Source organism: Oratosquilla oratoria, chromosome 9 (genome assembly GCF_046742065.1).
Source record: "Oratosquilla oratoria isolate Oo_2021 chromosome 9, ASM4674206v1, whole genome shotgun sequence".
Classification (NCBI taxonomy): Eukaryota; Metazoa; Arthropoda; class Malacostraca; order Stomatopoda; family Squillidae; genus Oratosquilla; species Oratosquilla oratoria.
Window position 1 is genome coordinate 72,837,330 of NC_134785.1, and position 26,366 is coordinate 72,863,695.

The following is a 26,366-nucleotide window of genomic DNA, read 5'->3' on the forward strand; positions in this document are numbered from 1 at the left end:
CTTGGGGACACGGTGTCTCTACCACTCAGTCGCCCCTGTCCCATGTGTCGCCATGGAAACGGCTCCACCCCTCTCATCTCAAAAAAGTGGAGGGGGCAAAGGGCGACCGAGGAGTGGGGAGGGGCCAGGAACCGTTGAACAGGATACAAATTTCGTATAATTTACGCATTGTGTGAACAGTGCAATGTTGTGCATGTCACATTCTTCGGCGTGGGTACTTGACGTTTCTGTCTCCCCTCTACTGAGTGATAAAATGAATAAGTCTCCCATAGGAAAGACACACGTAATAACGGTTTGATTCAGGCTTCACCTCTCCTCCCACCTGTCCTCGTCTCATGCATAGCTTCGCTGTGCAGGTTTCTTTCAGCCGATAATATTTCTTTGTCGCGGCTCGTGCCGCTTAAATTCTTCTTATCGGCTTAAGAAACCTGCACAGATTTAGGGTCCCTCCCTCCTCCCACAGGCGAAGCCTTCATTTCTCATTGAAGTGACGCGACGTCCGGCTCGAGCTAGCCGGGTAAGAAGGGAGGGAATAGGGAGGGGGAGGTGGGGTCGACAATGCGCATGCCTGCACAGAGCCGGGAATTTTAAATTTCCGATGATTTTGGCGGAAAATTCAAACCACACTCAACCTTCGGGAAATGGCCATATGACCAGGAGTGTGGTATGGGATTATCGCTATAGCTTCGCTGTGCAGGTTTCTTAAGCCGATAAGAAGAATTTAAGCGGCACGAGCCGCGACAAAGAAATAATATTGTCATGAATTTTGAGAATGGGAATGGAAGAGGCAATGAAGAAATTCGGCTGTCGGTAAGATAATCGCAAAATGTGTAAAGAAAATCTAACCGAAGATCATTATTTGCAATGTCCACAAAGAGGAAGACAAGGACAACATTAATGGTAATCTAATTAGCAAGAATAATTATCTTTAATCGATTCAAGGATCAGAGACAAAGATTGAGAAAATATTCACTGAACTTGCAGCTGGTGATGCTGTACATATTATTTTGAAATGTGATTCGCGGGTGAGGGAGTTGATACATAAAAAATCTCATTAAGTAAAATTAGAAAGAGTGTATACTGTGAGAGATAGATATCATGATGTAATGTGTAAAGCAAAGGATAGCGCAGAAAAACCATGCTGGTAATCATAGGTCCAGAGATTAAAATTTTGTGGAGAATAAATGTATAAATTGTATGAGATATAAGAAACATGTGGTAAACAATCATACAATTGGTAAATGTGCAGTTCTAGAGAGTGAAATAAAGATTCGAGATATCACTGATCATGGCTATTAGTATTGCACATTTATTGGTCAAATGTGGTTTGTTAAATGCTTACTCAAATAATAATTCTTGATATTAAAAATTATTGTAGGTGAGAAATTTTTATAAATTAGCACTAACTAAAACCTGGTGAACTGGATATGATAATGCTAAAATTCAATAAATGACACCAGATACCGGTATACTTGTTCATTTTTACATCCTCCAGGAGGAAATAGAGGAGGTGGAAGAGTAGGCATAATTTTCTCAATATCATTCAAGAAAATTAAGGTGGATAAATCAGAAAAGGGGGTCAGTTTCGAGAATATTCAAATTGGTTGCGAAATTGGGGGAAAGAAAAAATATGTTTACAGACCCCCCTCATAAAAATTGAACTTTTTTTTTTTTATCTTATTTTTTTTTTTTTTTTTTAAGAGAACTTAAAATTTTACCTAGAAGAATTGGATAGGCATTTATTTGCGGGAAGTACTCGTAATTTCTGGGTCGATGGCAGAGAAAATTATGCAATGGAGTTCAGTGAAGTTATGGAATCTTTTAAATTTAGTTAATAAAATAGAGAAGGCTACATCAGTTGGTGGACATAAATTGAACTTATTCTTTTGTGATATTGAACAGTGAGCACAATCTTGTTCAAGAATTGTTGAAGAAATATCTCAAAGATGAGCAGTGCATATGCACGTAGCTTTCCAAAATCAATTTGTAAAGGAAATAAAACAAATGGAAAAAATACATTCAGAAAGAAAAGAATCTTAAAACACGTTTGTGTATAAATTCAGTAACCACAAAGTTCAATACAAAAAGATTGCAAAGGATGGATATGACAGGCCCCAATAGTTGAAAAAGTAATTATAATTAGAGACCATGCACCTTGGTTTAATGCTGACATCTGAAAGGTAAAGAAAGAATAGGTAGAAAATGTGGCGTAGGCTACGAACTGATGAAGCAGGGAAAGAGTATAATGATGCAAGAAATAATAAGAATAAGTTGATTCTTTAAAGTAAGCGTGAATATTACTGAGAAAAATATTGAAGCAGAATCAAGCATGAAAAAATATACAAAGTGCTAGATGATTTGACAGGAAATAAAATGAGAATGTTGCCTGAAGGATTCACAGATACAGTGCTTGCAAATGAGTTCTTATACTTCTTTTATGAAGAGATTAGAAAGATTGTTGTAAATTTTAGAGTAGATTGTGCACACGTACGTTAATACAAACTTCGGAAAAGAAGTTATCAAAATTTGAGAAGGTAAATATTGACGCGAAAAAAAATTTGTAAACAGGATAATACCTACTGTGGAATTTTTTGAAGACAAAAACTATTCTTAGAAATTGTTAATTTAAGAATAATGATTTTTCCTGTGAGTCTTATTGTGAAGCCTATGGGAGTACTTTGGAAACAGTTTTTAAGTTCCTATTGACCAGTATCTAATTCGATACACTTATCTAAGGTAATTGAAAATGTAATTTTGGATCAATTACTTGAGCACTTGCAAATGGTCTAGGCTCTACCGGATAACTAGTCTGCTTATAGACGACTTTTTTCAGCCGAAACTGCCTTAATGACAAATGTCTTGATAACATAATGGATGAAAGAGACTGCGGCGTACTAAATTTACTTGATCTGAGTCCCACTTTTGATACAGTGGTGCACCATTTATAACTAAAGATTGCGAGTCTATTGGCATTGAGGGAGATGAATTGAGCTTTTTGAAGAATTATCTTACAGTGTACAAAATAGAAGATGTAGTCAAACACGGAGTGTTTTATATTGAGGAGTACAATAAGGAAGTGTGCTTGGACCAGTGTTATTTTGTATTTATACTGCTGAACTATATCATGTGCTTGAGAAACGTAATGTTAAATTCATAGTGTTTGCTGACGATACTCAATTTTATTGGTCACTTAATAATGTAGCAAATGTAGAAGAAAAACTGAGTAGGGTAAAGGAAGATATTAGGAAGTGGATGGAATCTGGACAACTAAAATTGAATCAGAAGATATGATGCCTAATTGTGGGTAAGAATAATGATGTTAGGAGGTTTGATGTTGCTTTTCATCGAATTAATGATGTTGTGGAAGTACGAAAAATAATGAAAGACTTAGATGTTATAACAGACTGTAATCTATCATTGAAAGACCAAATACATAAGGTTGTGAAAACAGTAGCATATAATATAAGAAATAGTCTTCATTAGAAAGTGCTTAGATGAAACTACTACTAACATGCTCATTCAAAGTTATGTTACAGGTAAATTAGAAAACTGCAACTCACTGCACATGTTAGGGAAGGAGCTGCAAAGTTAATAAAATGTTCATCTTCGCGTGAACGCAGAAGACCAGTTCTCAATGATTTGCTTTGGTTGTCAGTAAAAGCAAGGATAATTTAAAGGAGTGTCATGGTCTACCAAGCATTACAATTTGGAAAACCAATATATATCAAGGAATAAAAAAAACTTTATGAAGATTCTGCACCGGTATTGAGACATGAATCAGCGTAGGTCATTTGAGCAGCGATAGAACCTAAACATGGTTTTTAGAGCTTTTGAAAACGGTGCTCCAAGGCTCTATGACAATCTTCCAAGTTATATCAAATATTGTCAAACTCGGAGGAGTTTTAAGGAAAAAGTTCAAGACTTGTTTATTTACGGAATCCTACGACCTGAGCATAGGCCCGCCTACCGTTGCTGATCAAGTTTGAGGGAGACTCTTCAGAGGTACTGACGATGGAGAGGAGCTTTGAACAAGTAACAAGTGACATTATACAGTCAGCTACACTACACATTGGTCAAGGTAGGTGAAGTGACAGGTTTATTGAAGATACAACAGCCTTCACTAGTTTATTTCTCCTCCCTCTCTCTTTAGTTTACTCTGTCAGTTTTTGATTAACACAAATGCCACATTGATTACAGAAGAAAATAAATTAGGGGGGAAATGAAACCAGGGGTGGAGGGAATTCAAGAGAGAATATCTTTTGTGGACCTGTTGAATGGTTTTCACCTTTAGGGAGGAAAAGTATTCTAAAAAGATACCTTGAGAGTGAAATATTACATCGTAGAGATCTCCTCTGGTAAGTTTGAGTAATCTCCCAAGTCTTTCTTTTATTCAGTCTCTCCTAGTAATTTATTCATATAACTGGCTGACAAGATAAATATATTGCTGTTAGGTGAACAGGTAAGAACGTGTTACAATATGTGTGTCCAGAAATGCCCCAGGTACTGAGTCCGAAACCCAGTGTTTCCATAAAAATAAGACGAATTTCTTTATATTACTAGCCAATTTCCTTTGATTCATTTATTAGTTCCCTTAAAAATATACGTGGGTATAAACAAGAATAAGTACAATTTCCTTAATAAGTAATTGCTACTTGTAGTATGATATTTACAATATCTAAGTGTAAATCTTTTTAATGACGTCATCGCCCCTCCACAGAAGCCGGAAAAAATGAGACATCTTTTGCAAGGATGGAAAATAAATAACTGAAATACAGATAGGGCAGCAAAACGACGGTTCTTCTTCGTGGAGGACTTCCTCTAGAAGCCCGGGGTACCTTTGGAGGCCAGGGTTCCTCTAGGGACCCGGGGTTCCTTTGGGGCCCAGTGTTCCTCTAGGGACCCGGGGTTCCTTCGGGGGCCAGGGTTTCCATAGGGTCCCGGAGTTCATTTTGGGGCCAGGGTTTCCTCTAGGGGCCAGGGTTTCCTCTAGGGGCCAGGGTTCCCCTAGGTGCCCGGAGTTCCTCTGGGGACTAGGTGTTTCTCTAGGGACCCAGGGCTCCTCTAGAGTAGTGGTTTCTTAGCCTTTTTCAATACCTGTACCCCTTGATATCTCAGAACATTTTCTTGTACCCCCATCCAATACAAATACAATGCAAACGTACGAAAAGGATTAGTGGTACAAATTTTGTTTGCGTTCTCATTGTAAATATACAGGTACCCCAGGTTAAGAACCAATGCACTAGAGGCCTGGGGTTGGTTCCTCTTGAGATCTGGGGTTCTTCTGGTGGGGGGTGATTCATATGGTGGGTCCGGGGTTCTTCTGGGGGGCCAAGGGTTACTCTGGGGGACCCGGGGTTCTTTTGTTGGCCCGAGGTTCCTCTGTTGGCCCTGGGTTCCTGGGGGGAAGCGGAGTTCCTCTAGAGGCCCGAGGTTCCTCTTGAGACCCAGGGTTCCTCTGGGGGTCCAGAGTTCTTCTGTGGGGTCCAGGGTTCTTCTGAGTGATCCGGGGTTCCTCTGGGGAGTCCGGGTTCCTCTTGGGGGTCCGGAGTTCATTTAGGGAGTCCGGGTCTCCTCTGGGGGCCCAGGGTTACTCTGGAGGCCCAGGGTTATTCTTGTGGCCCAAGGTTCCTCTGTGGGGCCTGGGATTCTTCTGGGATCCCAGGATTCCTCTAGGGCCCCGTTCCTCTTGAGGCCCGGGGTTCCTCCTGGGGCCCTAGGTTTCGCTAAGGTCCGTGGTTCCTCTGGGCCCCCGGGGTTCTTCTGGGGACCCGGGATCCCTCTTTGGGGTCCGGACTTCCTTTAGGGAGTCCGGGTCTCCTCTGGTGGCCCAGTGTTCCTCTCGGGGTCCAGGGTTCCTCTGGGGGCTCAGAGTTCCAAGGACCGGGATTCCTCTGTGGGGCCTGGGATTCTTCTGGGGTCCCAGGGTTCCTTTGTGGGGCCTGGAATTCTTCTGGGGTCCCAGGGTTCCTTTGTGGGGCCTGGAATTCTTCTGGGGTCCCAGGATTCCTCTAGGGTCCCGTTCCTCTTGAGGCCCGGGGTTCCTCTGGTGGCCCAAAGTTTCTTTAGGGAGTCCGGGTCTCCTCTGGGGGCCCAGTGTTCCTCTGGGGACCCAGGGTTCCTCTTGGGGCTCAGAGTTCCTCTTGAGGACCGGTGTAGACGTTTGAGGACACTCCCCCAAAACAGGACTCCCGGAGTCTCCTGAACCTAGTTTGAAAACACTCCCCAATTAAATGAAACTAGATTGACAACATTCCCCAGTTAACTGAAACAGGTTTCAAATGACTCCCCATCAGGTTGAAATGACTCCCATTATTGGATGCTTGATTTTTTTTATTAAGGTTGCTCCCCCCATAAAAAATTACTAATTACACTATACATGATTACCTTTTTTTCTTGAATTACAATGACCTATTTATTACTTATTACAAATTACACTACACACGGATAACTATATTGAAATGGTTGCCTGCGTTATTCTCAAGGTACACTGAATCCTTTAGGATTTTACTACCTTTCGGCCTATGTATATGCCATGTGTGAATAGATCCAAACTTTGCCCAAACACATACATTTACTTGAAACATGTTGGCTGCTGCAATAATCTCTGTAGTTGTTTCCCACACTTTATCCTCACACATTGAATCAACTTGGATGTTTTCACTGGTGGAAAGGAAATCACATTTCAAGCTTCTGACAACAGGATGTTGGTCTTCTTCTCCAGTGATAGCGAATGTCATGGAACGAAAAAACAAAACAATTTACATCACCTTTAATTACTTTGACAGCAAAGGGTTCACTTGTGTTTTTGAAAGTCTTATTTATTTTTCCAGAGGGACCAGATTTTTTCTTAAATATCAGACGTCCACCAGAGTTGTTGTAGATTGCTCGCTGTGTTCCAACTGTTATTGGATTAAATTTGTAGATAATCTCCTGTTGCTGAACCCCTATGATCTGGACAATTGGAGATGGTGGCTCTGACAGAGAAGTTGGAGATGGTGGGTCTGATGAAGAACTTGGTGGTAAAACTTCTGGAGCACGTTCGAAGAAGGGCTTCAGGTTGCATCCATTCACTTTATTTTTAAGGGGGATATTCGTGGATATATTAATGAGATAGTACAGTCCCCTTTCACAAAATTGAGCCACCTCATAAGGACCATCCCATGGATCAGTTTGTTTGCCTCCTTTTATATCTGCTCTGCGTAGGTTGTAGCGCAGCACCTTGTCGCCACTTCAACAGCTCCCTTTGTTCTTAAAGGGCGAGCCTCTATCCACTTAGAAAAATAACAAACAGCCATCACAATGGCGACATGACCATTGGAGGACCTGAGAAAAATCACCATTGTAAATAATATACAGTGATATCTATCAGTTTATGCAAGTTCCTTATTATTATTATTATTATTATTATTATTATTATTATTATTATTATTATTTTATTCTAAAATAGAATATTGCATTTATATTTTTTTTTTTATAAAACCAAACTCACTTTGTTAAGGAACATAGGTCTATTCCAATTTGGTGCATAATTTGAGGCTTAATTGGGATACTATGCAGTTTCGAGTCAACTTTCTTGAATACTGTGCTGGATTTTTGGCACCGCAAGCAAGTTTTGATAGATTTCATTTACGTCAGATACAACTTTGCGCCATCAATATCTTTGCATTATACGATCGAGGACTTTTTCTCTGCCCACGTGTCCTCCCAAGGCAACAGATTCGTCGCTGTAACCAGATCCTCGGTGACTAGCCAGTACAATGTCAAGCTGGTATTGGCGATCCTTAATCACCCGAAGGAAGCGAACTTCTGCAATCACAAAAATAGACAATCACAGTCGCGCAATACTATATCTTTCCTGTTCGGTTTATGAACATACTTCAGACAGTCGTCTTGGATTGTGAATGTCTGACACTTCCTTCGAAAATTACCTTTTTTTCCCCTTGTTGTTTCCAACATGCACTGGATAATTTTTTGACCGCAGGAACTCTTCCACCTCGTCCATTTCAGTATTAAAGTCCATTGCAGCAATAACGAATGTGTGGTCATTTCAAACTAGGTTCATTCGAATGGGGAGTCCTCTCAAACTAGGTTCATTCGAATGTGGAGTCATTTCAAACGGGTGGGGAGTCGTCTGAAACTAGTTTCAAGTGACGGGGAGTCGTCTGAACCTAGGTTGATCTGACTGGGGGAGTCTTTTGAAACGGGGAGTCACTTGAACCGGCTACACCGGGGTTCCTTTGTGGGGCCTGGGATTCTTCTGGGGTCCCAGGATTCCTCTAAGGCCCCGTTCTTCTTGAGGTCCGGGTTTCCTCCGGGGGCCCAGGCTTTCTCTGAGGGGCCCGAGGTTTCTCTAGGGTCCGGGTTCCTCTGGGGGCCCGATATATAAGGAGATTTTTTCCGACATGCCCGCCATTAGGAGGGAGGGCTTTAAGTAAAATCATCCGACAAAGAAGAGCCGGTACGGTTCCGGAGGAATCTGAATTGGGATCTGTTGAGATACCCAGTACAGTCGATAACATTTCAAAAGAAGTCGCGACTACTATTGTGCCAGGTGACCACTTTATCGATTAATGGTATGAATCGATTCCTTTAAAAGTTTGGAAGAGAACTTTCTAAGAAAAAGAAGAACTAAAGAGGGAAAAGGAACGGAAAGAACAAGAATGTAAGGAAAAGGAAGAAGAACTCAAAGAACGAAAAGGAGCAGAAAGAACGAGAATTTGTGGAAAAGGAAGAACTGAAGAAGGAAAAATCTCAACTCCTGGAAATTATCAACCTTATGGCACCAAAGAGGGTTGCCGAAGACGACATCGAGAGTTAAAAAAAAAAAAAAATAAATAAATAAATAAAGAATGATAAAGAAAGAATAATAAAGAAATAAATAAATAGATAAATAAAGAATAATAAATCAAGAATAAATAAAAAATACTAAATAATTAAATAAATAAATAAAGAATAACAAATAAATCAAGAATAATAAAAAAATCAAGAATAATGAAAAAATAAATGAATAAAGAATAATAAAGAAAAAAAAAGCGTCCCTTCCAACGGCCTTTCAACCCGTGGTAAGAGAGGCTGCCATAACAAACCCCCCACACCCCGGCGTATGTGGGTCCCCTCAGCAGATATGACTTGCCCAACATCGAAACTCTGAGGGAGGAAGGGGCCTTCCATGATAGAGCTAGATGGAGGAACATGCTGTGACCACTGACAGGCATAACGCCTACTACTGGGAGCTGAAGTAAGAAGTATTATATATATATATATATCGCTCATTCATTTCAACAATGACATAACTCAAAAATTGAAGATTTTGAGTTATTTATACAACTGAATTTGCCATTTTCTATATTTATTTGTGGTAAGAACGCCATAACTCTAGTAGCAAAACTGGCCGCTAGATGTCGCTCAAGGCAATAACGTCATAATTCCAAATTTATGTTTCAAATAGGCACAAAGCATGTTTATAATAAATGTGTTTTTTAATATGAGATGTTATGTACTACATTTAATCATGAAATAAAAATTCATTGCTAAGTACCTCGTTTAAAAGTTTATTTTGCTTCTCCTGAAAAGTAGCATTTTTTGAGTTTGTCAGTGTTGAAATGAATGAGCGTATGTATGTACATATTGTAGTCTATTTTCAGTGATAAAACTGAAGTGATCATCCACATAATTAGATATGCAAACTGAAGACTTGGATTCCTTTTACGTAAGCCAAACTGCCCACTGCCCACTGTACCACCTATACTTTGAGGTTGAATAACAACATACATTGGTGAAGTATAAAGCGCTCCTCAAAAATTAGATATGAACTAGCTCTGACAAGGTATGCCTAAAACATGAAAATAAAGTATTATTAATCTGTGATCAGTGGTTGTCTAGAAATACTGTAAAATAAAACAGGAAATTGCGTTGTCAAAGTATGATAAAAATAATACTGTATAGCTAATATGTATACAAGAAAAAAATACAAAATCTAAATAAATAATTACTTTCTGAAACGAAAATTTACAATTATATTATGCAAACCAGAGTGAATTAAACTTTATTCTATTAATAGTGTGATATACTCTACCTCTTAAAACAACAGTAATTATTCTTGTGACGTCCTAGCGTGACCATATCACACTATACATTTATAGGTGTATTTCAATGTGTGTTGTTTTTGATGTATAGTTATAAGTGAATGTATACGTACAAAACATAGATAAGTATAAAGAAGAGAATGCTTCATATATCTCCACGAAGGCGTGAGAGCGGAAGGAGAATGCGTTTTACACCAACAGCCGAACTGAGTACCTAATGTATACGTGACATCTCGCACGTGGGAATCCCGACCGTTCGCCCTGGTGTGATGCAGGGTATGGCACCAATATGCCGACATTTCCTTTCGTGACGTGACGCGGTCGCTACTGTATAAATAAAACCAAAGGATGCTTTTCACGAGACTGAAAGTTTTAATCACAGTAATAAATCGCCCTCTTGCCGATCTTCGTCGCCCCCGGCAGTGGATTCTCTTGAAGTGACTAAAAGCCTACGTCAGGTCTTCGATTAATCTTTCCTGTTCACATACCTCATAGGTTAGGGTGTATTTTTGTGGGCTTTTTTATTATTATTATTACAAGCAGCGGCTTCGCCACACCTGCCTTCGACAGGTTGATTGGCTTCTGCCGCTTTGTGACTTTAAAATGTATGAAAATAAAAAAGGTTTTATTCAAAATTCTGGTTTATTTGGTCATAGAATCCACAGATACGTTTTGTTTCTTAGTAGACGGTTCGCCCTCGTCAGAGTAGTTTTCTGCGTGAAACCTACGTTCGGGCGACCTATGTTCTTCGTCGCTGTGTTCATCGCTCATCATCTTGATCATGGTCAAGATCTGATCCAACTTCTTGTTGTTCTTCTCCAATTTCTCGTGTAGTTCCGTATTTTCCTCCCTCAGTTTGTCCAAAATGTCCTCCTTAATGTCCTCCAATGAATCTCCAGTGGTTGACACGTAGTCGGTGTCGTAGTCTGCCAGAATCATCTTGATAGCTTCTTTTATTAGTCTGAATATGTCTTCAGGAATAGTGATTACTCCGTGCTCAACTTCCTCAGAGAAAATAGCCGCTGTGTCGACGATCGTCTCTTCTTTTGTGAAAAAAATATGTTGGATTTTAAAGGCTATCGACCCATAAGGGGGTCATTAAGCCTGGTGTGAATCTGCGATCCTGTTTAATTTACCATTACATTTTCCACGACAGTCCTGTTGTGTTCAAATAAAACACTAATTTGTCAATAAGGATACAGTCATTGGCCAAAAGATTTGTCACGTTTAACTAAATGTTCTTGAGTCTGCAGTGATGTATAAGCGCCTGGCGCTGTGTGTTATATTTCATGTAGTGTATGAGTATGTGTCTTATAGATAGTGTAGTGTTGCAGGTGTTGCACTGGGGAGGAAAAACGCCAGTGCAGGTGTTTGCACTGGGTGATGTAGGTGGAATTCATCCTCAGCCTTGCTATGGCGATTTCCTCCCGTCTATAGCTTCTGTATGGTGTTGACCAGTCTGTTATGTGCTCCTTTTGTTTATGTGTGATATGGAGATTGTCTCACTGGTGTTACCAGTGGGCGTGTAATTGTTTTCTTACGATAGAATTGAAAGTGCCTATGTCTATAGGTATATCTGTAATAGAGTCCTTTTCTAACGCAGATTTGGCCAGCGGGTCCGCTTTTTCGTTCCCAGAGATCCCAGTGTGGCTGGGAACTCAAGTAATACACTCAAAGAATCCGAGAAAATAACAAAATTACTATGTGTGTCAGATTGAGCATTTTCTATCGCTTTGGATATTCCAAAGAGTTCGGCAGTATATTTGCTTCGATTTCTTCCTTTCTTGGCCTTAGTGGGAGAGGTGTGTTTTGCCCCCGATGCTCGGTCTGGGCTGGATATCGGACTTAATAGTCGTTTGCAGGAGCCGGCGATCTCCATGGGAACATCCTCTTCCACATGTGTAGGAACACGTAGTGGAAACTCTGGGATAGTCGGGGAAGGAAGGTGCGGGTGCGTGGTTTGTTTGGTAGGTGGGGAGAGATCTTTGTCCTTATCGGAGTGCTTGCTTACAGTTTGTGTTTCAATGGTTCTGTATGTTTTCTTAATTGCAGAAGCATAGGAAGTTGCTCCGGAGGGACTAGTTGGGGGTAACTTGTCTTTCCATCACACGCTTCGCTTCCGTGCTTCGTAGAAAGTGCCACAAGTTGCTTTCTCGGTACGAAATCATTTTTCTATTTTGAAGGTGGGACAATCTCGGGAGGTGGATGCATGCTTGTTGCTAGAGGGGCAGTTAACACATTGAAACACATTTGTAGAGCAGGCATCTGTAGGATGTTCGCCTGCACACTTACCGCACACGATCGTTTGGCTATAACAAAACTTAGCAAGGTGACCATATTTGAAACACTTATCACAGCGCAAAGGGTTGGGGACATATGGTCGTACTGAGACATGGATGTATCCAACTTTGACATGGTCAAGGAGGGTTGTGGAGCTGAAAGTGAGGATATTAAGGGGCGTGTTCACTCGCATGTTCTTTTCCCGGTCCAGTCGCGTTATGAATTTGACATTAGAATCCCTTCGCCTTTCATTTCTTCGATGGTACCAGACTCGTCCATGGTCATCAAATCTCTGCAGTGGATTACTCCTCTGCAGGAGTTGAGTGACTTAGGGAGGGAGGCAACAACATCGAAGGTATGAAACTTCTTGGCCGCAAGTCGCGTGTGGCTTTCCCAGGGTTGGTGGTAACTTGGAGATTTCCGCTCCTAAGTTTCCTAACCTGGTCAGTATTAAAAAAAAAAAAAAAAAAAAAAAAAAAAAAAAAACAGACATTTCATCAGAATAAAGGGATTGAGATAAACCAATCGGGTTTGGTCAGAGTGGAGAAAAACATGCCTAGCCTTATCCGGGTCGATATTAGGGTCGTCAGTGGAAGTGTTTTTCGTTTGCAGAGGTGGAGTTGAAGACTCCATTCTGCACGTCGGGGTGGGGGACAAGCCTCCTGTAACACATGAAATGTGCTAAGAAAAGGCAAATGGACAATACTATAGGGGTCACACAGTTCTTTGGCGACAGCCGCGTGGAAAGACACGCTGTGCGCCCAGTGGGGACGGGGTCTACACTACTCTAAACTACGAAAGATTTATACTAGATTTCGCCAGGCCGGACGACCGAGGAATCTCACGGGCCAGCAAGGACTCGTGCGGATCCCGGAAAGCTACGAATAGACGGAAAGGTTAAAGTGACAAAGGGCTGGGAAACGCCCAGAAGTGGGTGGCAGTGGTAACTGCCTAGATGAAAGCCATCCAACGTTACTTTGGACTATAAGAACCAGTCAACTCTAGAGAGTAGCCCTAACAAGTATGACTGTCCTTGTGCAAATACCGACTGTCTGCTGCTATATGCTGCTGACGTCTGTTGAAAAAAGTATTCATGAACAACTTATATACTACATTGCGTGGTCGTTTCGTTACTATTTCTCCGTTTTCTTTAGTGGATCCGGTACAGATAATTAATCAGAGAATCCCAGTTCGTTACTCGTGAACATGCGACATAAAACTGCCCGTGAGAAAAGCAATCTGCGGTATCTAACAACAATCCACATCTATCGAACGTTTGTCCCTAAGGGTATTATAAGTTTAACTCTTTTGATATCAAAAAAAATCTTGGGTTCGTCCTAGTCTCAAGAGTATTTATATATAAAGTGGTGTCCAAACCTAAGGGTGCATCTCCACTATGCCGATCGGCTGGCATGATCGGCAAGGCCGAGTCAGTGAAGACGTGACCGTTGGTTTGCATCGTAAGCCGATCTGTGTGCCGATCCTAACCCGAACGGTGGCGGTCTCTCATCAAAGGAAGCCGATCGGCTTCTGTAGGTGTGGACGCCAGGCGGCCGATAGTGTTGCCGTCCTGCGGAAACTCGTCATCAAAACGGATAGATACGTCATGCTAGGGACATGACGTCATCGGCGGAATTATGTCCGTAATGTCCCTTTTCTTCTTAAATTCAGAAGTATATGGTAGAAAAAAGATAAAATTACAATTGGTTTGTCTTGTTATTGTATTTCCTAAATTAAGATAGGTTTAATCATGTACGAATATCACTATGAATGGTGGTACGAGGTGATTACCTACACTGGACTACGAAAATGTCCAGCTCAGTATTTATTACTAGACTTCCTCGTTGCATTTACCTCTGTGACATATCACAAAACTACCATCCTCCCTCACCTACACTTATCCAGAGTGCAATGTAACCTAGGTTGGCCAGATACAAGTCTATATGTCACATCATTACATTACAATCATATCACTGGGCAAATCGACAGCTTTCTCAGATACAGCAGTAGCAGGACCAATGAGATCCAACAAAGTCTGAAAGTCAATGTTTGTCATGCGAAAGAAATTTCGAAATCCCATATCACATCGGTATTCTAAGTTGAACTCGTTTGCATTGTCTAAAATCAAGTCTTTCATTAAATCACTTCCACTGTATATATATCGACTCTTGAGACTTGGACGAACCCAAAATCTTCTTTTGCGAGCAGGTACACAAAAATCGGTAATCATAGCAGCCGCTGTCAACAGAACTGCATCGTCCTCGTCACTCATCTTGCGTTGCCGAAATGCAGAGGGCCAATTGCATTTGCCGTGTGGCAAAGCCGAGCGGCATAGTGGAGATGCACCTTAAGGCTTGTTTATCGTCATTGCAATGCTCAGTTTTACTGGAAATGCTTTATTTTGAAACGTACCGATGTGTCTGTAGATATGAGTGTGACTCTAGGTACGATTACTTGCTCACCGTCACACACAACACCTAAGACGTTTCCTACAATAATGTTCTTTAGTTTAGTGACTAAAGTCTAGTGTCGTTGCATATCTTTGGAGGATTTATGTTACGAATGACCGTTACTACGCACCCAACCTTCAATTTGAGCTCATGGACCGGTAAGCCGGGACTCTCCATTCCATTGTAAACAGATGTCTGGATTTATATTGGTTCTTCGTCAACTGCTAGATCTTCACTCCTGTGTATCACTTCTTTACCTTTAATGTGACAATAAACAATGTCGTTAACTTCATCTACGTTAACGTTAGTTGGTGATATGATTGATCGCTTTTTGAAGTAAAAGTTGTTGTTGTTGTTGTTCGTTCCCTAGACTGTCTGTCCGAGCAGTCCCGTCTCCCCAAGGAATGCCACAGCCAAAACTGGGTTTTCCCACAAATCCTTTATAGAGTGTATGTTGTGTTGTTTGCGTGCATGATTGTGTATAATGCAGTCTTCCATTATGTGTTGTATGGTATGGGGTGAAGTGTTACATCCTGGGCAGCTGTTCACAATGCGGTCATCCAGCCTCTTCTGGTAGCTTAGAAGTGCTGGGTCGTGGCCGCACCGCAATCTGGCCAGGTGGAATCTGTCCTTTCGTGGGAGAGAGGATTCAGAAGGGTGGATATCAGGGGGTCTGGCATGCAGCAGTGTGTTGTCTTTCAGTGTGTTAATGGAGCGGTGAGTGATATGATTATGAATATGTTTCCGGAGGCTAGTATGTGGTGGTTGTGGAGGAAGAGAAGAGAGTATCTGTGTGTGATACAGGTCTTTAGGTGTTGTTTTAATGTTTCTTGGTGTTAGAGGGCAGGATAGATAAGATGGGGGAGAGGGAGGGAGGTGGGATTGGGGGTTAAGTGGAAGGAAAGAATGAAATGGAAGGAAGTAAGAGTTATGACATGTAGGGCAGACCCACTTGCTCGGTTAGTTTATAGTCTTTGGTACTTTGTTTTTCTTGGTGTGTGTGGGTGTTCTGCTATGTAGTGTAGCGGGTGTGGTGTGTTTGTGGTGGCTGCGGCAAGTGTTTGTGTGCCTCTCATGTCGAGGTGGTCCTTGACTTTGAGGACTTTTGTTTCAGGGTGTAAATGGTCTGTAGGTGTTGTATTTGTGGAGCCTATGATAATTTTTAAGGTTTTGTTTTGTGTGATTTGAAGGGTGTTGTGGTGTGTCTCACTGAGATTAGGAGCCCATGCAGAATTCGCAGAATTCATCACTGAGCGTATGCATTGTTTGTATATAGTTTCTTTGTTTTGTCCAAATGTTGTTCCAGCGATTGACTTAAGTGCGTTAAGTGTAGGTGTGCATTTGTTTTTTATGTTTGTGATGTGTTGTTTGAAAGTCATGGATGTATCGTATGTTACACCTATAAGAAATGTAAAAGCTGCGATTAAGCATAGAAATGAAACGATAAAGGAAGTTATCGTACACGACGCTCCATCTACCTCAAACCAACATGTTGAACAACTTTTACTGTGGTTACTGTACTGGTACCACAGTAAAAGTTGTTCAACATGTTGGTTTGAGGTAGATGGAGCGTCGTGTACGATAAGTTCCTTTATCGTTTCATTTTCATGCTTAATCGCAGCTTTTACCTTTCTTAGAGCGTATTTGTTGCGAATAACAGTTCTTTTGGACGTTTTGAAAAGTCTATTTAAGAAATGCATCTGAAAGTACCTGTGATCAGACTTCGCACCGTGTTTAACAAAGTTCTTATATCCTGAGAAGTAATGCCGCAAGAGCGCCTCTGAATCCTCATCGGATATCATATCGACCAAACACTCCAATCCATCACACATATCGTCACTGTACTCGAATTGTTTATCGTTGATTTGAAGGCGATCTCCTCCCTTTGGAACTCGCGTACAGACGCTTTCACGTTAAAGGTCTTGATGTCAGTGTACAACCCAGGGAACGTTTTACTGTGCTCATCCCTTAGTCTAGCTGCCAACACCTTATCTTCTTGGAACGTCTTCGTCGTTATACCCTTGGTAGCCGTTAGCCACTTTCATAGGTGCCTCTGTGTACGCCTCTGTCTACGCTTCTTCGCCTGGCATCGTATCGGTAGTCGTTATTGTACAGCCAATCACCCTTACGGTAGTGTCCCCCAAACACCGCCACCGCTGAGGTAATTTCAGAATCGTTTTGAAAGTTATATATTTTATATAATGATAACTGAAGTACTGAATTTATTTATATGACTATAAGTAATATTTTTGAGTATGAGTAGATTTAATACTCCCTTTACAAGGGAGGTGGCTAAAAAACAAAGGCATAAAAACCACTCCCATCTATTCCGTCCTTAACATACTCCACTCCCCTCCTCCTTTTTCCCTCCCTCCTATCTTAGCACCTCCTGGATGACGGGTCATCCCTGCATCTTGTATACTGCCCTGGGGCCAAAGCAGCGCTGCAAGACACAGCACATCCACAGCAAGGCCACTTCATTAAACCGGCGACCCCGCCCTCTCCGTCCACTCATGCAGAAATGGAGAGGACAGGGAGAAATCCCTTCGCTGCGTCAAATTATTTTTCACACATACTCCCTACCCACCTCCTCTCATACATCACAGCATCATCCATACACAACCATTCTCCATTCACCCTTCTCTTCTGTCCTTTCTCCATTTTCCTCACTCATTACTGTCATTTTCTTAGCGCTTCGCACTATGCTTGGCTAATCGAATCCGACGCCATTTTCTGACTTCTGTTGTTGTGGTAGGCGGGGGAAGGAACTGACACAGAGTATGGTGGTTAAGAGAGATCTTGGAGCTTCTGCCTCTCACCCCAATGTTAGAGAGGAGCAGAGGGTAGCCAGGAATGCCCACTGCAACGTATGAAGGCTGACCACTTGCAGCTACGTTAATCAGTAAGACCGCTCCTAGCATGGCTAAAAGCACACCGGTCATCCCTGGCGCCATGTCGTAAATTTTCACGTGTATACACTATTCACGGCACCGATTACAAGCTCTTGAGCTGGGGAAACTTAAACACGTGTACTCACTCGCAATAACACTTCGGCCCCACTCAGGGATTAAACAAGTCAATTAAGATTTTTTCTCTGTGCCAGATTTATCCTTTCTGCCCTAACCACGAGGCGCATTAAAGTCAGGATAGTTAAAAGTTCGGGAATAAAATCGGAAGGATAAGAAAGAGAAGGAAATAAGATCGGAAGGAGAAGGATACGAAGGAGGGAGGAGATGGAGGAGGGGGAGGAGGAGACTTAGCGCGGGGAGAGCAGGGAGGAGGAGGAGGAGGAGGAGGTCTAGGCGTTCGAGGTGTGTTGGGGGGGGGAGGGGGAGGGAGGGGTAGATGGTTTGACACAGCCACACTGTGGCACCCTTGTTCAACTTATAAAGAAGTTCGCCCTCACCGTTTTGCTCGCGGTGGATGCGAAGGAGGGAGGAGGAAGGGAGGGGGAGACGGAGGGGTGGAGGAAGAGGAGGAGTCAATCCGACCATAGCCTTTTACTCGGTTTGAGAGGTGCGGTTGGGGGGGGGAGGGGGAGGGGTAGATGATTTATTACCCTCTCCGACACTGGCACCTTTGTTCAACTTATACACGCTCGGCCTCGGCCCACTGGCATGTCGGTTCCTCCATACAAATTTCAATTTTGTTTTCCTAATTGTGGCTGCCACTGGTTCAGCTAGACACCGCAATTGAGAGCCATGGTTGGATTAACCATTCACGAGTCACTAGAAATCTATCCCCTCCTTTGGCACTCCCCCCCGCGCGAAAAATCCCCAGTTATACGGGAGCCACGCACACGCACGTCCACTCGTCCACTCGTCATGTGGGAAATGGACTCACATCAAGTGCTGTGGAATTTCTCTCGAGACCTACAATGCTGCCTTGGTGAATGAGGACATTCTCCGCTTCACTTGCATTGGGTGTACACTCAATGAACTACCAGGAGCCCCCTTGTCCGACGGTGAGGTTGACCCTTCACCTGTTAACCCCGATCGCTGTGCCTCCCCCCAGTCAACACCCCGGGGTGATTTCAGCTGCTTCAACAAGCGGGGCCTCCACTTCGTGCACTTAAATGCCAGAAGCCTTCTACCTAAGATAGACGAATTCCGTCTACTTGCGCGGCGGACCAGGGCAGCAGTCATCGGTGTCACCGAAACTTGGCTAGACAGTACCAAGGTCTAAATATACAGGTCAGACCGTTTGAATTCTTCTGCGCAGCTTCTGACGTCATTAGGCTGGGTCCATTTTCTCTTTGTGAAACACTGAAGAAAACTGTGAAACGCCAAGGAAGACAGGAACTATAATATTTTATATATATATATATATATATATATTATATATCATATATATTATATATATAGACAGGAACTATAATATTTTATATATATTTATATATATATTTTATATAATATTTGTCAGAATATAACTAATTGCGTGGAGCGGTGCGAGCGAAGGCAACGTCTTTCCCAAACGACGCACCAGCTTCAACTGACAGCTATAGGACCCGCCAACCCCACTTTGAACAGCCAGGTGACGTTCACGGGCCCGCTGCGCCAACTCCCTCGAAATTCGGTCGGAAGTGGTTAGACCTTATATTCTTAGATCTTGGACAGTACCATCTTCGACTCGGAAATTGCGATTCCGGGTTATAGTGTTGTGCGTAATGATAGAAAGAGGACCGGAGGAGGGGTTTGTACTTACATATGTAACGACTTAGCATTCAACCCCCGTACAGATCTTATGAGTAACGATGGGCTCGAAGCTGTGTGGATAGAAGTATTGTTACCCAAATCGCATCCCATCTTATGCGGGGTCTGTTACAGACCACAAAAACAGATGTCCTTCTATAGCGCATTAGAATCCACCTGTTTCAATCGGGTCAATATGCATGACCAAGAAATTATTATCCCAGGTGATTTTAATACGAATCTGGCAAGTACAAATAATAACCTTAAAGGCAATGAGAAACTTGCTAATATCTCATGGCCTGACACAACTGATTGACGAGCCCACTAGAATAACAGGCACATCCAGGTCCATCATAGATCTTATCCTGGTCTCCGATCGTAACAAGATAACGCAGTCTGGTGCTTGTGATTATGGTCTTAGTGACCACAAGCTCATATATTGTACTAGGAAAGCTAGGAAGACGATTTTCAACAAGCACAACACAGTGAAGCTTCGTTCCATGAAGCATTACTCACGAGAACATTTTGTAGATGAACTGGGTAGGACAGACTGGTCGCCAGTTCTAAATTGTACCGATGTTTATAAGGCTTGGTCTAATTTTAAGTACACATTTCTTACTATTATAGATAGAGTAGCGCCTCTCAAAGAGATACGAATAAAACAGAGGACGGAGCCATGGATGACTAATGAAATACTGGGTTTAATTAGAGATAGAGACAGATTTATTGCCAGATTTAGGAAAAGTGGAAATCAGGAGGACTATAATGGCTTTCTGTACTATAGGAATCAGGTGAATTATTGGAAGGATAAAGCCAAAGCTGATTATTGTACTAAGATGGTGCACCAGAACAAACACGATCCAAGGAAGCTTTGGCTAACACTGAAGACCCTAGAAGTTAATACAAAGCCTAATAACAAAGTAGACAGGATAGGACTCTTGATAAACGGTGAGCTCAACTCTGATAGGAACACCATAGCCAATCACTTCAACACCTTTTTCACAACCATTGCCACAAAACTAGTTAAATCCCTACCTACAGGTTCTGGGAAGTTTGGGCTGAGGTACGTTCAGGAGTATTATAAGAACAAGTCCTCAAAGTGTTTCAAACTGCATAAGACCACTCAAAAAGAAGTGTTTAAATTACTGGCTAGCATAAGTGCCAATAAGACTACAGGGTTAGATGACATTCCTGCGAGGTTTGTTAAGGATGGAGCCTCAATTATTACTCCCCCAATAACCCACATAATATATTTGTCTATTAATTCAGGATTTATCCCAAGCGACATGAAAAGGGCTCGGGTTACACCTCTTTACAAGTAAAACGCAAAAACTGAGGCAGGTAACTACAGGCCTGTTTCAATTCTAGGTATTATTTCGAAGGTCTTGGAACGTACCGTATAAAATCAGTTAGATACCTACATCAGGGAACGTAATCTACTATACGGTATGCAATCTGGTTTTAGAACGAACTACTCAACAGACACCAGCTTAATATACCTTTATGATCTAATAAAACAGGAATGCGACAGAGGTAATTACATGGGTTTAGTCTTGTTGGATCTTCAAAAGGCATTTGATACAGTGGACCATGATATTCTATTAAAAAAACTTCAGGCATTAGGAGTGGCGAATATTGGCTGGTTCAAGTCCTACCTTACAGGTCGCAATCAACTAGTACAGGTAAATGAAGCCCGCTCAGATGACAGAGAGATAACTTGTGGTGTACCACAAGGTTCAATTCTAGGACCGCTACTGTTCCTGATCTATATTAACGACATGCCAGGTGCGGTGAACTGTAAGGTACTGCTATTTGTAGACGACTCCGCTGTAATTGTCTCAGATAGGGACCCAGTTGAAGTAGAGGAGAAACTGAGTGTCGAACTGTCATCGGTCCAGGACTGGCTCATAGATAATAGGCTGTCCTTACACCTCGGTAAAACGGAAAGTATTGTCTTCGCATCCAAACCCAACCTCAGGAAACGCAGCGATGTACAGGTCAGATGTGGGGTTAAAGTCTTGGAATCAAAACAAGAGGTAACCTATCTTGGAATACCCTTAGATCAGTCCCTCTCAGGGAATGCTATAACAGATAAGATTGTTTCCAAGTGTTCACATAAAGTCAAATTTTTGCACAGAAAAGCCAGAAATTTTTATCTAGAAACAAAGAAGCTTCTGGTCTCAGCCTTGTTACAACATCACTTTGATTACGCTTGTAGCTCTTGGTATAGTAGTCTGAGCAGAAAAAACCAGTCCCGGCTACAGGTTACACAGAATAAGATAATTAGATTCATACTAAACCTACCTCAACGTAGTCATATTGGTATAGAAGAATTTAGCAAGGTAGAAATGTTACCTGTAAAATATCGTGTCCAACAGCTGAAAGAACCAGGTTTACAATGTCATTCATAATTCTGCTCCCTCATATGTGAGTTGTAATTTTACATTATCGGGTGAGAACCGAACCCGGAACAGTCAAGAGTCTCTTATTGTACCTCATGCAGGTCCCTTCACCAAAAACAGTTTTCACTTCACAGGTGCTCAACTATGGAACTCACTACCTGTGTCCATTAAGAAGACAAATAGCAAGGTTACCTTCAAGAAAAAAAGTCAAGGGTTACTATATGTCAGCTATGGACAGAGAACAGCCTTGATTTTGTGTACTACTAGCTTAGTGAGGGATACCTGATTCCATGAGTAATACCATCCATATCTGCATTCACTCATAACTGTTTCTGACCTCCCCTCCCCCCTTTTTTCAGAAGTTTAGTTCAGCATAACAATGATTGATGTTTACAAATTGGTTTCCACCTTTGTTTTGCCAGTCATAATATGGCATATGTCTCAGGTAGGTTCCGAGAACAGTTATGATCTGACCTTTTTCCTCATTCTCCTTGTTGTTTTACTCATTCGAGTACTGGTCCCCTGTACCCTACCTCTGGTGCTTCAGGTTATAATGTACTACTCCTTGGTGCTCATAGTAATTGCCCACTCCGTCCTGAGATTCAGGTAAAATGTTAGATTTAATTAATAGGTGACCGTAGCTGCAGTGTAGGATTCGCTATAACTACATGTTGTTACAGATGTAGAATATTGTAGTATATCATTAATGGTCCTACTCTGATATAGTACTCACTCATACATGTTGATACAGATGTTGAAAAATGCAGTATATTATTAATGGTACTACTCCGATATAGTACTCATACTGTTTTGTTACAGTTTAACATTATTTTGTTGTTCCTTTGCTTAATGCAATGTTCCTTTTGGATGGTGCTCAAATATTTGGACTCAATGTTCCTATGTGTACAAACATTTCAGTAATATTAGCAAAACCATAACAATGTTTATGTGTCATATGTGTACTGACTGGTATTACTCATGAGTGTCTCTGGTCCCCTCAACCCCCGATGTATGTTTGTCCGTGTGACTTAATGTAGAATAATAACCTGATGAGGACCACAATGGAAATAAGCGTTCATGCTTTTTGTGTTATCCTCGGCAATTTACATTTATTATTTCGAACTATGTGTTCTTGTCATTATTTGCACTTCATGTACATTGATTTATTGCCAAATAAAGTCTATCTATCTATCTGCAGCTACCTTTCCCTCCCTATCCTCCTTCACATTTAGCAATTCCCTAAAATACTGTGCCCACCTTCCTCTCTCTGTCTTCTCTTCCATTATCATCTCTCCATCTGCACCTTTTACCTTTTCTTCTCTACTTGATTCGCCTCCTCTTCCTCTCTTATTTGGGCAAGAGAATCATATGTGAGGTACAAAGAAAAGAGAAGAGAAGTAAAGCATAAGATAAAGGAGGCAAAGATGAGAGCAGATGTGAAATGGGGTAAGAGTATGACGGAAATTTTTGAAAGTAATAAAAAGATGTTTTGGAAAGAAATTAAGAGAGTAGGTTTAATAATAAAATATAATTTGTTAAATGTTCTGAATTTTCTTCCTCTCGTTTGAAAAATAATTACAAATCTGTCGGACCATTCCCATTGGCATTTTTATCCAGATTTACGAAAGTAGTTAGTCCAGAAGGGAGTGACGTGATAAATCTCCATGGGAAACCTGTTAATGTTATTATGAGAGTTAACTAAAAAGGCAGGGGAAATTGTGAGGAAATCAAATATATCACTCAAATGTAACTATTTATATAGCGTACACATAATACTCGATTCCTCACGATTTGTATCGATACTTTCGATACCAGGGTCAAGGGAGCAGACTGTTAGGTATCACCGAACTCACCGTGGCCGCGCAGCCGTGACGTCACATGGAGGGCACGAACGGTTAGCCAGCCACCCAACCACCAGCCAACACACTATACCAGAGGCTTTTCTCAGCCCATTCAAAACACCAGGAAATAAAGATCAATTGGAAACTTACCATTGTATTTATTATCTTGAGACTGAAAGAACAAATTAATGCGTGTTTCGAAGTTCTGTTTGGCTTATTTTATAAATTTCTTACTTTGCTTGCTTGTCGAACTCTTTAAAACACGCATTCTGAAAAAACATGCGACAACAAAGAAAACAATTACATCAAATAACTCATGTTCTACTTTTCCGCTCATGGTAACATTATAATACATTTTTCCATCCTTTTTGTTTTACTTTTTTTTTTTTTTTAGTTCTTCACTGGGTGTCATGAACTTGTAGGTAATGTAGGCCTACCCACCCTGCAGACCTTCCACTTCTGCTAAATTCTCTAGAGAACACTGTTCGCTGACCATTGGATCACCGGTTTTATCATTTCCCTGCACAGAATCTCTTAGCTCTAGTGAAGCAAACAACACTGTAGAAAGTGTTAGCTCCCTTTGCTGGAGACTGCTCCTTAATAATTTACTATGCCTTGGTCAGTGGTATCCATTGTAGAGAAAGATCCCTCTAATATGTTTACAGCGTCTTGACATTCCTCACTGTAATAGTTACCGTCAACAATGGAAATAAGCTTACATGCTTTTTTGTGTTATCCTCGGCATTTGTAATTGTTATTTCGAACTGTGTTCTTTTCATTATCTGCTTTTCATGTATATTGATTCAATGCCATATAAAATTATTATTATTATCATTAATTTTGATAATAATTTTAATAATTGGAGTTTTCCAACCAGCACCTTAAGGTTTGGGTCTTTTAATGTGCGTGGATGTGGTACAGATGAAAGTAAAAGGGAAGAGATAGGTAACATGTTTGTGAGAAGAGAGATGGATGTGTTGGCTTTGAGTGAAACTAAGTTGAGAGGGAAGAGCTAGTGTAAGTTTGGGAGTGTAATTGGGAGGCATTCAGGAGTGAAGAGAGAGGGAGAGAAGGGGTGGCTATACTAGTAAGTGAAGAGATAGGTAAACGTGTAGTGGAGTGGAAGGAGGTTTCCTCAAGGATAATGTGGATGAAGGTGAAACTGGGAAAGGAGATGTGGGTTTTTGTAAGTGCATATGGGCCTGGTAGTGAGAAGAGTGTAGAAGAAAGGGAGGCTTTTTGGATAGATGAGTGCATAGAGGGATTAGGGAGAAACGTCAATGTAGTAGTACTGGGAGACCTTAATGCTAGGGTAGGAAATTAACCAATTGATGGAGTGGTTGGGAAATGTGGAGTTCCAGGAAAGAATCGTAGTGGAGAGTTGATGGTGGAGATGTGTCTAGAGAGTTGATGATAGCAAATACAGTGTTTTGGAAGAAAGTCAAGCATAAGTACACATGGGAGAGGGTGGTGGATGGAAGAGTGGTAGATAGAGCATTAATGGACTATGTAGTGGTAGGTAGGAGTATAATAGGAAGAGTTAAGGATGTATATGTGCTAAGGGGAGAGAGTGGGGAATATCAGATCATTATCTGGTGGAAGGTAAGTTGAGAGTGGAGAATAGATGGAGAAAGAGGAAAAGGACAAAAGGTAGGGAGGTGCTTAGAGTGAACTCTTTAAATGAAAAGGAGAAGGAGTACAAGAAGAAGCTGAGAGAGGAGTGGGAGGGAGTGAAGGATAGAGTAGAGCTAGGAGTGGAGGAGGAATGGGGATGGTTCAAGGAGAGCTTCACAAACTGTGCAAAGGTGGTATGTGGAACAAGAAGGACAGGAGGAAATAGAAGGAAGGGTAGTGAGTGGTGGGATGAGGAAACAAAGAAGGTTGTAGAAGAGAAGAAGCGAGCTTTCACAGATTGGTTACAAAATAGGACGAGGGAGTCATATGAGAGGTACAAAGAAAAGAAAAGAGAAGTAAAGCACAAGGTAAAAGAGGCAAAGAGGAGAGCAGATGTGAAATGGGGTAAGAGTATGACAGAAAATTTTGGAAGTAATAAAAAGATGATTTGGAAAGAAATTAAGAGAGGAAGAGGAGGCGAATCAAGTAGAGAGGAAAAGGTAAAAGGTGCAGATGGAGAGATAATAATGGAAGAGAAGGCAGTAAGGGGAAGATGGGCAGATTATTTTAGGGAGTTGCTAGATGTGAAAGAGGATAGGGAGGGAAATATAGTTGCGGTGGGAGGTGCTGGGAAGGTGACCGTGGTGAGGAAAATGGAGGAGAAATAAGGAAGGATGAAGTGAAGGCAGTGGTTAAGATGATGAAAGCATGTTTATTTCTCCCCGCAAGCTCGGGCTATATAAGGAGTAAAATGTTTCTCAACTATGTTATTTCTGAAGAAGCCCTGCTGGGCGAAACGTCAAATATATTGGATCCCATACTCTGCGTTTGGCCTATTTCCTACAAAGGGGAAGGATGTTTTTTTGGCTTTTATGGATCTGGAAAAGGCTTATGACAAGGTGGACAAGGGGCCACTGTGGGAGGTTTTGCGGATATACGGGATAGGAGGAAAGCTTCGAGGAGCTGTCAAGAGTTTTTACGAGAGTAGTAGAGCATGTGTCAG

At 41.6% G+C, this 26,366-nt stretch overlaps 2 protein-coding genes and 1 pseudogene across 2 annotated transcripts in view; 1 reads left to right on the forward strand and 2 right to left on the reverse strand.

The window, feature by feature from the left end:
• Positions 1-18,656, reverse strand: part of LOC143028601 (large ribosomal subunit protein mL51-like) — a 41,480-nt gene extending 22,824 nt beyond the window's left edge. Inside the window, exon 1 of the mRNA XM_076190938.1 lies at positions 18,615-18,656. Coding sequence (XP_076047053.1) covers positions 18,615-18,641 — 27 coding nt within the window. The 5' untranslated portion in view covers positions 18,642-18,656. The remainder of the gene's footprint in view (positions 1-18,614) is intronic.
• LOC143028603 (uncharacterized) overlaps positions 1-26,366 on the forward strand; it is a 210,081-nt gene that overhangs the window by 6,035 nt on the left and 177,680 nt on the right. Inside the window, exon 2 of the mRNA XM_076190942.1 lies at positions 3,526-4,078. The gene's annotated coding sequence lies outside the window, so the exon portion shown is untranslated. The remainder of the gene's footprint in view (positions 1-3,525; positions 4,079-26,366) is intronic.
• LOC143027895 (uncharacterized) lies at positions 6,171-11,964 on the reverse strand (annotated as a pseudogene).